At 46.2% G+C, this 12,168-nt stretch overlaps 5 protein-coding genes across 5 annotated transcripts; 2 read left to right on the forward strand and 3 right to left on the reverse strand.

Moving 5' to 3' along the window:
- Nucleotides 1-3,473: 3,473 nt before the first annotated feature.
- Nucleotides 3,474-4,305, forward strand: BHQ10_001224 (uncharacterized protein; the record flags this gene model as incomplete). The annotated part of the gene is made up of 2 exons (XM_040873237.1): nucleotides 3,474-4,111; nucleotides 4,173-4,305. 2 exons carry the CDS (start codon nucleotides 3,474-3,476, stop codon nucleotides 4,303-4,305), a joined length of 771 nt encoding a protein of 256 aa, XP_040729729.1.
- Nucleotides 4,306-4,897: 592 nt separating this feature from the next.
- On the reverse strand, nucleotides 4,898-6,076 carry BHQ10_001225 (uncharacterized protein; the record flags this gene model as incomplete). Its single annotated transcript, XM_040873238.1, has 1 exon — nucleotides 4,898-6,076. One exon carries the CDS (start codon nucleotides 6,074-6,076, stop codon nucleotides 4,898-4,900), a length of 1,179 nt encoding a protein of 392 aa, XP_040729730.1.
- Nucleotides 6,077-6,926: 850 nt separating this feature from the next.
- BHQ10_001226 (uncharacterized protein) lies at nucleotides 6,927-8,710 on the reverse strand (the record flags this gene model as incomplete). The annotated part of the gene is made up of 3 exons (XM_040873239.1): nucleotides 6,927-7,702; nucleotides 7,761-8,025; nucleotides 8,084-8,710. The coding sequence occupies 3 exons, from the start codon at nucleotides 8,708-8,710 to the stop codon at nucleotides 6,927-6,929; spliced, it is 1,668 nt and encodes a 555-aa protein (XP_040729731.1).
- Nucleotides 8,711-9,396: 686 nt separating this feature from the next.
- On the forward strand, nucleotides 9,397-10,275 carry BHQ10_001227 (uncharacterized protein; the record flags this gene model as incomplete). Its single annotated transcript, XM_040873240.1, has 2 exons — nucleotides 9,397-9,947; nucleotides 9,999-10,275. The coding sequence occupies 2 exons, from the start codon at nucleotides 9,397-9,399 to the stop codon at nucleotides 10,273-10,275; spliced, it is 828 nt and encodes a 275-aa protein (XP_040729732.1).
- A 337-nt stretch (nucleotides 10,276-10,612) lies between these two features.
- Nucleotides 10,613-12,007, reverse strand: BHQ10_001228 (uncharacterized protein; the record flags this gene model as incomplete). Its single annotated transcript, XM_040873241.1, has 1 exon — nucleotides 10,613-12,007. The coding sequence occupies one exon, from the start codon at nucleotides 12,005-12,007 to the stop codon at nucleotides 10,613-10,615; it is 1,395 nt and encodes a 464-aa protein (XP_040729733.1).
- Nucleotides 12,008-12,168: the final 161 nt, after the last annotated feature.

The following is a 12,168-nucleotide window of genomic DNA, read 5'->3' on the forward strand; positions in this document are numbered from 1 at the left end:
ACGGATAATTTATTGCAAATAATTTGCTTCTAGGTCGTGACCGAAAGAAAGCAAGGGCTGTCCATGTTTGGATACCCATCTTTGCTCAATTGCTAAACCAATATGCGACGCATGCAGTGCAGTACGCAACCTGACAGCAAGGTATTCTTGCCAGGCAATATCGGCCAACCTATGAACCATGTCCACATGTCTTAAGGCAGCTGAACCCAGGGTCTCGAACCATTGAGAGAATGTGACTGCTGTAAATCCTATGCCCACATTGTGCGCGAAGGACTGACGCGGATCGGTTGAAGACGTGAGTGGAATACAAAGACGTTTAATCAAGACACGGGTTTCAACGCTGTTCAAAACCCGGCGATCTTTTCGAATCTGTGATATTGCCGAGAAGCTTGAGATGGGACAGCTGCTTCTGGCTGGCCAGCCGCCCAAAGCCTTCCGTGAAGCTGAAATCTTCTTGCGTGATGATCTGTGTGTGGATCCATTTCGTCATTTTCTCTTCAAGCATCGTGCGCTAGAGTAAATTTTCCACAAGATCCTCCACGGGTCATGAAGCATCGTTTCAGTTGGAAGACTAGCACTGCTGGTAAAAGCCATGATCGAATGTACGAGAGTAATGAATGGGCTTGTTAATGCGACACCGAAAACAGTGCCGGAGGATGAAGGTAGAAATGACTTTGGAAACGATCGAGACTCCGTGTGTAAGATAGAAACGAAATAAAAGATGAATAAGAAATCATTTAATCTGGTATTGATCGTGGAAGTTGCATGGGAGCAAGCAAGCTCTTAGTGGTAGTGGCATTCTCCCGGAATTTGAACCAAATTGCATTCACTGCGACATCCATGGATTTGATCGCAAAGTCATCTTCGTATACCTAGCGACTGTAATAGGACCGTGGAAAGCTGGTTTTTCTTCCTTTTCCTCATCATCGAATTGTCCAGGGCTAGACGAGATTGAAGCGGTAGAGTCTATAGATTGATTTTGATCGGGCAGAACGCTGAAGACAAATTGTGGACTGTAATTACCAACTCCCATCTACAAGTCTTTAATCAACTATGGCATGATGCCGCAAGACGGAGTTGTAGAGATTAGCTCGATCTCTGTTCAGTTGTTGAAAACAACGTGAGGAACGAGTAAACCGAGGGAATTTGAATTATGGGTATAACATCTACTTACTCCGTAAACATACTAGCCAAAGTGACTAGTATTAAGGAACGCGGAGTTAAGGTATTGTTGGGGATGACCATGAAAAATAGGAGGTGGGAGAATCCTCCACCTGGCTAACAATGGACTCGTAAGCTATCCTGTTGTTCCTGCGTAGGTCTTTCTTTGCACAAAATCGCTTTCTGGTGTCGAATGAAAAAAAAATTTGCGAGCCGCCTAGAGATTATCCCATTCTTGAATGATTCTGAGCTATCAAGTGTAGCCGTGAACGTGAAAAGGTATCGTCATGAAATAGAAGTCGATAATATCTGGTTGTAATGCGAATCTATTCCCATCTTCGGATAGAAGCACATGGTGAAGGCTACTTCTTCGATACGAGGCTATTAATGTTATATGCTTGCTAACGCTCAGTCACAAGCTTTTAATTATCTCCTGACCTTAAATTTTGATGGAGAATGATGCGCAGTATTGTTAATTATTTATTAGGGAGCCCCAGTTGGTCAGGCAACCCATTAGCATTAGTATGTAAGCAATACGATCTCTGTAATTTTAGCATCATATCGATATACTTTGACATTTTCTCTTCTTGTACGTGCTAAGCAACCGGCAGGGTCCTAAGCCCTGGTCATCGTCCATGTAGCTAACCAATACAATCAGAATCCCACCGATTAATGTTGGTTCGCTCAATAGGAGCAATTCCGATCCGTTAGTCATATTAGAGGGGCTGTGTTCGCGGCAGCATACAAGTCTGAATCGATTGAACGTCCAACGCACTCAAAGTAACATTTAATCATATCACTGCATTTTTATGCATTGAGAGTGAAGATAGCTGCAGCAATTATGGTCTTCTGTGGCGGTGGCAGCACCTTTCCGTCAAACGCCCAAATCAGCAAAGAAAGAAAGGCATTCCGCGCGAAGTCGCTTCCTACAAACCGGCCTCGAGCGCTCACATTGCCTTTGAACGACGAAGATGACACCCAAAACAAAGTCAATCGATCCCGTGGGCGCGTGCTATCAAGTATAATCAAGAGGGTAAAGACAGTTCAACAGCAGACTTTTTCCCAGAAAGAATCATTGCTTATTACACGATTACCATACGAAATCCGTATGCTGATATGGCGATCTCTTCTATGCGACCACCATCTACATCTAGTGCGCGCTCCCAAGCGGCTTTTGGCCATTCGATGTGACGAAGATGAGTCCAATGGTAACTGTGATCATTGCTGCTGGGGATATTCGACTATTAGCGTACGCTTTGGTCCGCGAGCGGCTGGGTACTACACAGGAAAGAAGGACGGTGCACGATGCGAAATTGCGAATCTCCTCTCTGTACTCATGACCTGCCGATTAATGTAAGAATATTCTACAAAATGTCGAGCTAATCTATCTGAAAGAAATGTCTAACCGGTTAGGAAGATACTCAGAAACTATAGACCTTCTATACAGCGGAAACAAGTTCGACTTCAACAGCCCAGACACTATACTCAGTTTCTCGCAGACCATCCTCCCATCTAGGCTGAATCTTCTTCGCGTCATTCGCTTGGAGTACTCGTTTCCCAGATTTATGTACATTCTTTCCAAATCTGACACAATACCACCTCCAAGCGGTATACTCTCAGATCCAGACATCATGATAGAAAACCCGAACCTAGTCGCCCCCTTCGACGCAGAAACTTGGCAGCAAGCCTGCAACGTGCTCGCAAATCTCACGAGTCTTCGAGAGCTATACATGCATTTAAGTGGAGCGCCGCTCAACGATGACCTTGAGCTTATGCGATACAACAATATTAAACAGATACTGGGGTCATTGATGCACATTCGACAGCCTCGATTGCAAGTGTTTGAAGTCAGTGTTCCCTGGAAAGAGGATCCGGCGACGATATATGACAGTAATGGCGCGCCATTTCGGCTTGTCAGTTGTGACTGTCGGTGTACTTTTATCTGAGGATTTGTACATTTTCCCTTTCGAGCGAGTACCTAATATCTGAGCGGAGCTTTGCTCCGTAGTCTCGGAGCACCCCACCGTACAGATGATTTTAAGGTTGCTTCGCGGAGTTCCCACTTGCACCGATGGATTATCTTAAATGGCTTATCTTTACATGTATCCATCGAAACTTCAATTGAGAGAGGTACCTTGGGCGCCAAAGCTAGCAATGTAAACGCATATAATATAGTTCTGTACAAACCATTGTCTTGAATAAGTGGCCGATGATTCGAAGACCTCAACCGGGAGTTGCATTACGTTTGTCAAATACACATAAATCTTAACTGATATCTACGACAATCGCTCAAAAATTTAGTACGCACAGACATGGAATCTCCCAAAAAACACGTCGTGTTCGATGTTGTCGGCACTTGCGTATCATTCGACGCCTTTTTTGATGCCATCGAACAATCCATCGGGCAGAAACTGCGGACGCATAATGTGACAGCCAAATTCCTTGGGTTCGCGTGGATGCAAGCGGCCGAGCTTGAGCACACAATGTTACTTATGTCCGGACGCAACACACCCTACAAAGAGGTCTTTAAGGCGCTTTTCTACCGCGTCCTATTCATGGCCGGAATCGAAGACCCGAGATCATTCGCCACCGACGAGGAGAGAGATAGGTGTCAAGCTGGATATTCTCAATTGGAACTTCGCCCAGGCTGCCGAGAGATGATGGAAAAATTGAAGGATAATGGTTTCACTATTTGGTGCTTGACAACAGGCGACACGGAAAGAGTTGGTGGCTACTTCAGACGTGCAGGCTATGACATGCCAGCGGACAAACTTGTCAGTTGTCATGAATTCTTGCCACAAGATTCTTCCCCGTCAGGTGCAGCTCTCCTCGCTGCAATGAAGCCATCCATGGAGTCGTATAAGCCCATGCTTGACAAATTTGCCCCCGAGGATCAGAAGTGGTTTGCCGCTGCGCATATGTGGGATGTCAGTGCTGCAGTCAAAGCTGGGTAAGCTGTCCTTCCACTACCTGAAGAAGTCCATGAATGTTAATCCTGCATATTTAAACAGCTTCCACGGTGCGTATTGTTCTATCTACGAGAAGGAGTCTTGTATTGAGATTTTCAATACCGAGATGGCCGTCATCGCAGACACATTGCCCGAGATGGCAGATAAAATGATTGCAATGTCTACCAATATCTAAATGATAAGAATCTTTAGTGATTTCTATCGTGTTATCGGTTGGCCCTCCAGATCAAGCGTGAAGCTTAGCCTAATCAAAGGGCTCACACATCTTCGCACTCTATATAGATCATTTTTGGTCGGCTTTGAATTTGGTGATGGGAAGCGATCAGTTGATTGAGTTAATGCTAGCATATGATAATAGCAAGGCATTTGTTTTAGGAATGATACCAATGTTCAGAAATGTTTTTGCTACAGGAGATCTATATTGTTACGTCTGTCTCATGTATATCATAATACCATCTAGTTGCCAAATACATGGAAAACCTGCCAAGATAATACTCAGACAGTTCCATTGAGCATCGGTCTACCAGTGATACAAAGCCGAAGTGGAATTCAGAAAGGTAATATTTCACCTAGATGCACGTAACTACATGTGAGAGTCAATGCTTGATTTGGCAAAATCTCTACTTGTGAATTGTGTGGACATATCATAGTGCCATGTATCTAGATTGATATAGGCCTAGTTACTTTCATTATCTTGTCATTTTCTATGCAAGAAATCCACAAAACATGGCTGAACGCTCTAGGTGTCCATATTCATCCTCCCTCGCTCATCGATAGACCGTTTGTGCCTCCTGAACCTCACCGTTTCTCTTCTCCTTGGACGACAGCAAACGATCAAAAACCTTTTCCAACCTAACTATTGCCTCGTCAGCAATTTGATGGTGGACAATTAATCTACCGCTCATCAATTTGACACCCTCCTCCTTGCCAGCAGAGATGATCTCGTCCACTGTGATGCCGCTGTGTGGTAGATCCAACCAGACCATATTCGTCTCAACGGGTCGATTGAAACTTCCACCACGATCAGCCCACATCTTTTCGATGACCTTGGCCTTGTCATGTGTTGCGCGCAATCTGTTTCCTTTACCAGAAGGATCCGTGCCGAAATTCTCCTCGACTGCCACACGAGCCGCAGCTGAGATGATTCCAGCTTGTCGAATACCTCCACCAATGCTCTTTCTCACCCATCTGCAGTGCTCCAAGGTACTCTTTCGGCCAACGATAATGCTACCAATCGGTGCAGCTAGACCTTTGGAGAAGCACAGTTGGGCCGTATCAAAGCACTCTAGAAAGTCGGTCAAGGAGCCGGCACCGGCAGCTACTGCTTCCCAGAGTCTTGCGCCGTCAAGATGCATTTTGATACCATTGGAGCGAGCAAATGCAGATATCCGACGAACTTCCTCTAGAGGAGTGATGACACCTGCTAAAGTATTCTCGAGTGAGATGACGCGGGTCGGAGCGACGTGGATGTTATTGCTGATCACTGCCGTACGCTTGACATCTTCAAGGGTAAGGTATTGCCCGTTGGCTGGGGTACATGGTTGCATGTGTGCCTGAGAAAAAGATGAACAGCTACCGGCTTCGGAATTGAGAATGTGTGACGAGACATGGCAAAGGATTGCATGTGGTGGCTGTGTTAAGAGCGAGCGAAGAGCGATTTGGTTTCCCATAGTCCCTGACATCACCAGCAGACTGTCTTCTTTCCCCGTCAACTTGGCCATGAACTTTTCAAACTCTGTCGTCGTTGTGTCCTCTTGGTACACATCGTCCATTAGCGTCGATTGCGCGATTTGTTGCAGCATGGACAAGGTTGGCGTTGTGATGGTGTCGGATCGAAAATCGTATGCGGCGGGCCCAGGGCCGCACCAGGAGCTGGACACTTTGATCTGCTGCTCAATTTGGTGTTTACCGTCATCTTTGGCGGGAAGAATATCAACCACAGCCATCGCGCAACAACAATGATGGTAATCTTGAGATTAGCTAAAAGTTTTCGGGCCAAGCTGTTGAGAAGATCAGAAGGGAAGTCGGCGAGACGAAGTGTAGATAAACTTTGAACTCTTCACCAGTTTTTAATGACTTGACTTCTAGTTAGATGCTTTGCTGTTGGGAAATGGGATCTTCTTGTGTTGTTACATCATGATGTTCTCCAATAGGCTCCATTCGGACTAATGATAGAAAAGATATCGGAGTGGATACTAGCTACTCCGCACGGAGTGGACACCGGTAGAAGTATGTACACTCCGGAGGGACCCTATCTTGTAGACTAACGAGACCAACTAGTTTATCTTATTGTATGCTCATTATCAGGACGGGGTTTACCATTTACAGGGTGGATTATGCAGCTGAACAGGCTATCCCAGGATGCCAGGGCAGCAAAAGTGGATAAGACCGGTCTAAGCCGGAGAGAGGGCGTATACAACCCACTTTATACCTACATAGATAGATAGGCAAGATACTGGTATGTAGAGGTATACGCTGACTATCTGTCACTACTGCAACACATCAATCTTTCCGAGTCGTGCATGGTTTGTCCTAATATCCAACCGTTACCTGAGTACGTTTACATCTCTACAAGAGTATGAAATATTGCATCATGTAAGACCATATATGATTTAAGAGACGGATCTCCCATCTTTATAGAACTATGAAAGAGCCAAGCATCAAGGAAGTCCTCATTTGCCCATATTTCTTCATTTGTATCAAATGTAGAGATCTCATGCCATCCACTCGGCACCACAAACACAACGTCCGAAGTAATGCCTGCGGTACCTAATAAATAGACACCACTTTGTTACATTAACCCCACAAGATATTGAGCTTGGCGAGTCCTCTCTTAGGCTTCTGTGGCGGCTCGATGTTTCGATTGGCAATATCGATAAAGGGCTGAATGGGAATATCCTCCAAAGCGACAATCTTTGTCTTGCACACGAACTTGTACGTAAAATAGAGTATCAAAAACAAAGGAATGTTGATATAAGAAGAAACGAACGTCTCGTTATCCCAATGTCCTTTGATAAAGGTTGAGTAACCTCCTGTAATGAGGAAAAGGCTAAGAATGACAAGAGAAGCCCATGTGATGTATGGTTGGAAGGGAGTGGCCCAAGGTAAAGACTTTCGCGAGATTCCTTGCTTCTTGCAGCCGTAGTAGAAACGGAGATAGGTAACCAGAATTGTAATCCAGTTGGTTAGGGTAGTAATGGAAACAAGATCTTGCAACCAGTCAAATACCGTGCTTGCAGAGGCAGATAGCGACATGTATCCCAGACACATGAAAAGGCCGTATAGGGATACTGCAATCCAAGGCACCGAGAATTTGTTGAGTCGAGCGAAGAATTTGGGGGCTCTGCCATGCTTGGCTAGTCCGACCAATACCCTAGACCCTCCTAGCATGTTCGAATTGCCCGAGGACCAGGCCGAGGTTATCACAACAGCATTGATGATTGATGGGACCACCTTGATCCCTGCTCGAGTGGCTGCGATAACGAACGGCGACGTAGATGCTGTGCCGCTGGAATGGCCCAGATCAGGATCGTTGGAAGGGACGACCAGGCCGATCATGAAGATTGAAATGACTAGATGAGAAAGTCAGAATTGCAAAGACACATCAGAATTTATTTTTAAACAACATACTGTAGAAGATCAAGATACGGAAAAAGATGCGTTTCGCCGCCTGTGGAATAGCCTGCCTCGGTGACTTTGTCTCCCCAGCTGCAACTGTGATTGTCTCGATGCCAGAATAAGCGTACAGTGCATTGTTCAAGGAGGTCCAGACACCGAGGAAACGACCAAGGGAACCGCCGATGCCAAGGTACTGAACAAAAGGGCCGGGGTTGCGCCAGTATTGAAACCCAATAGTCTCATGGTTAGGGCCACCACCGCAAGTAATGACGAGAGCCTAATGGAGCTTGTTAGCAGGTTACGCCTGGAGTCAATGCTTACTCAATATTACTTACCATAATATTGACCCCGATAATGAGCAAAATCTTTAACATTGAGAAGAAAAACTCCAGCTCTCCATACACCCGAACAAAGACTAAAGCGGTGCACAACATGAGCAAGCCAAAAATGGTAATCCAGATTGCACTGTTCAGGTCCGACCAGAACTGCACCAGCACGGCTGCAGCTACAATCTCTGCAGGAATAGACACGAGGTAAGAATAGACCAAGTTGTAGCCATTGGCAAACGCTAACGCTGGGTCGACAAAGTATTCAGCGTAGCGAACGATGCCACCGTTCAGAGGCATAAGTGTGCCCATCTCGCCCACCGCCAGGGTGACAGCGCCGGCAACGCAGCCCATGACTAAGTATCCTAGGAACGCACCCAAGGGGCCGGAGTGAGCAATTGCTCGACCAGAGCTGAGAAAGAGACCCGTTCCAATAGTGCCGGCTAACGCGATCATTTGAATGTGTCGCTGATGAAGGCCTTGCCTCGTAGACTCGACTTCTTCGAACTCGCCGGTAGCTTCATCGGCTAGTGGAACGAGTGTCATTATGTTGTGAGGCGTGGCCTTTTCGTCCTGGCCTGACTTGTGCACGATTTCGTTCGCATTACCCTCAACATAGCTGTTAATCGAGGACATCTTGACTAAGGTTATGGTAATCCCTTAGATGAAAACAATGGTTCAGGTTTTGATATCTGGGGTCACACCAGATGATGGGTCCACGCCCCAAACGGCTCAGCTCTAGTTTATAGCTGTACAGAGCCCTAATACAGTGTCTCCTGACTGCACAGCCAACAATTTTAGCTCTGGCGGTTGTTATCTCGGGTATTAGCCATGCAGATAAGGCCATGCGGATTCTCAGATTGAAGATGACGTTCAGATATCAACCAGATGGCTAGAAGGATGCACACAGACGATTATGGTATCAAAGACAAGTCAAAAGTCAATCCAATCAGTGTTAAGCAAAAACAAAGCAAGGGTGAAGGCACGGGGACATTGGTAGATAAGACTTGCTCCGAAGGGATGGACAAGGCCGGAGTCCACTCCGGAAGATAAGGATCTCCGCACTACTTTTGGATATGGATGCAATTGACAGGGTAATTTGGAGTGTCCAGAGTCAAGGCGAGATACCTTGAATGTACCTCGATACCAAGGTACTCACTTCGGGAGTACTTAGACATGAATAACACCATGTTGATGATAATTACTTTTGGGAGGTTCAATGTCTCATTACTTCATCACAAACCATCCCTTTCGTCAGAAAGCCCTTTATCATACCACGGAATCAAATTTTAAGACACAATTTCGACGAAGAAGCAAAAATCATGCCAAAGGTCTTTCTAATAACGGGGACCTCGACCGGCTTCGGCCATGACCTTGTCCAAGAAGTCCTAGACCGTGGCGACGTCGCCATCGCGACAGCACGCAAACCATCTGTTCTCAAATTCGAAAAGGCCACCGAGGACAACTACCTAGCTCTGAAAATCGATGTCACGGACCCTCAAAGTATCAAAACGGCCTTTTCCAAGGCCGTTGAGCGCTTTGGACGCATAGACGTGGTCGTGAACAATGCCGGCTATGGACTCACGGGATGCTTCGAAGAATACACCGACGAGCAGATCCGAATGCAAATGGAAGTCAATTTTTTCGGACTCGTCAATGTCACGCGGGAGGCTATGGCTGTCATGAGAACTCAAAGTCCAAGCGGCGGCGTCATACAGCAAGTCACCAGTGTAGGCGGGCAACGTGGATCTGCGTGCTTTAGCATGTACGCCGCTAGTAAATGGGCTGTTGAAGGTTTCACAGAATCGCTTTCAAAGGAAGTTAAGCCAGAATGGAGAATCAAGTTTACTTGTGTTGAGCCCGGTGGTTTCAGGTACGTTACAAGAAGTTCAAAAGCTATTCCTTCGTATCTAAACTGAAGCAGAACGAATTGGGCCGGCGCGTCAATGGCTTTCACCGACCGTCATCCAGCATACGATCATCTCGATGCCAAAGCCGCCATGATCGCCCGAAACGGAAGTCAGCCTGGAGATCCGAAAAAGGCCGCAAAGGCGTTCTACGACTTGGCCATGATGGATAGCCCACCTTTGAGGATCTTGCTCGGCACGGATGCCTATCCGGCTATTCTTGCACGGTTGCAGGGAGAGATAGATAATTTCAAGAAATATGAGAAGATCAGCTTAAGTACGGATGTAGAGTAGATGATCTTCGTTGAACGCTTTGTTTATAGGTTTTATATGTACTAGGGTGCCAGTACTCCATTCATGAAGGGTACCTACTCAAAAAAGATGAATGATATTTAGGTAAAGAGATGCTTGAATATGATATTCGTCATATGTCAACATATGGAGCGAATTTTACCAGATCTTTCCTTAACAATGCAAAAGTCAAAGATGGATATTGAAGGTGTAATTAGATCGGATATAATTAAGCCTTCAAGAAGCCAGGTAGTCTACCCTCGGTTTACCTTCTTACTGCACTGAAATTCGCGACTGGGTTTATAACTCTCTCATTCTATTAGATACATCCTGTAGCTGATTATGAATTCTTAGTGAGTATATCCCCTCCTACAGGACCGCTCTTCGCATTATCAAGTCTCTCCTGGCTTGTTTGGAACAGTCTCGGTACACCAGAATCCTCAAACCCGATACCATCCCTGACCATCTTAGCGATACCCAACGCTGACAAGAACACTACAGGCATTCCATGTCCATTGAAACCAGCGAGGATATACTGACCATCTCCCCCGGGAACAGGGCCAACATGAGGATTAGAATCCCAGCTGTAACCCATGACCCCAGTCCAGACTTTATCTACTCGAGCGCCAGTGTTCTCCCAACCACGGAAATTGCGTTGCATATAACCATCGAAATAATCCTTCACCTCTTCAATCAGAATTGAGTCATCCACATTGTTATACCACTGCTCCAGAAAAGGGCGATACTTCGTATTGGCTCCTCCAACGACAATACTTCCATCAGCGCGAGGGATCAGATATGAAACCACTTCATCCTTTTCACGCACGATGTAGGAATTGTTCAACAGAGGCGGTGTCGTACCCTCCGGAACGGAGATGTGAGTACACAGTCCTTTGCACGGAACGATAGCCTGACTGTATTGCGGAAGCAGACCCGACACGTATGCATTATTTGCATAGACCACTTTTCGAGCCAAGGTTGTGCCGCGCGGAGTTGTAACGATGAATCCGCCTGAGGCTGTCCTTGTAATAGAAGTCACTGGCGTGTTAGTCTGTAGGTTGACCAACCCAGTCTGAAGAATAGATTCGGTGAGATGTAGGATTAACTTGTACGGCCAGAGAGTAGCCGCCGTAAACGAAGCGCAAGCCTTGGCTCCCTTGACGCCAGAGATGCCCTCCGCATCCTTGCCAAACACGAAAAAGACATCTTTCATATAATTCATATTGCGCGAAACCAGCGCGTCATACAGTTTCTTGGCTTTGATAGCCGCTTCTTCGTTGCACCATACATCAATAGATCTGGTAAGGGTGAAGTCGCAATCAATCTTTTCCTTCTCAACCAGTGACTTTATGGCGTTGAGATGCGCAACTTCGAATTCGGCTACCTCCACAGCACGCTCGATACCCGCTCGGTCGATGAATTTAGGCATGGGACTATACATGTCAGGCCGAAGGTGGCCGCCATTGCGTCCTGTGGCACCAGAACAGACACCTCGTGCCTCTAAAACTGTGACAGATAGCTTTTTATCGGCGCTGTCGCCTTTAACTAGGTGGTAAGCAGTGCTGATTCCTGCGTAGCCGGCGCCTATTATGACCACATCGCTGGACTCGGGAAGTTGTTCCGTTGTTCGGTGATTATGCAGTTCGTGGAGACCTTGATGCCAGAATGGAATTGTCGAATTCTTGACGGGTAGGCAACTTGCAGGAAGGGAATTGGCCAAAGATTTGAGATCCATATCTTGTAATTGGTCTTAGAGGTCCCAATGCCGTGCACAAGGGTTTTCTGACGTCCTGCTCAAAAAGGGCAATGTATGTCAAGCAGCACGTTGTGACCATTACAACGTACGAACCAAACATAATAATAGGATATAACACCGATCAAATTGTCAGTATCTAC

The sequence above is a fragment of the Talaromyces amestolkiae genome, assembly GCF_001896365.1.
Source record: "Talaromyces amestolkiae strain CIB chromosome Unknown scaffold1.1, whole genome shotgun sequence".
NCBI classification, from domain to species: Eukaryota; Fungi; Ascomycota; class Eurotiomycetes; order Eurotiales; family Trichocomaceae; genus Talaromyces; species Talaromyces amestolkiae.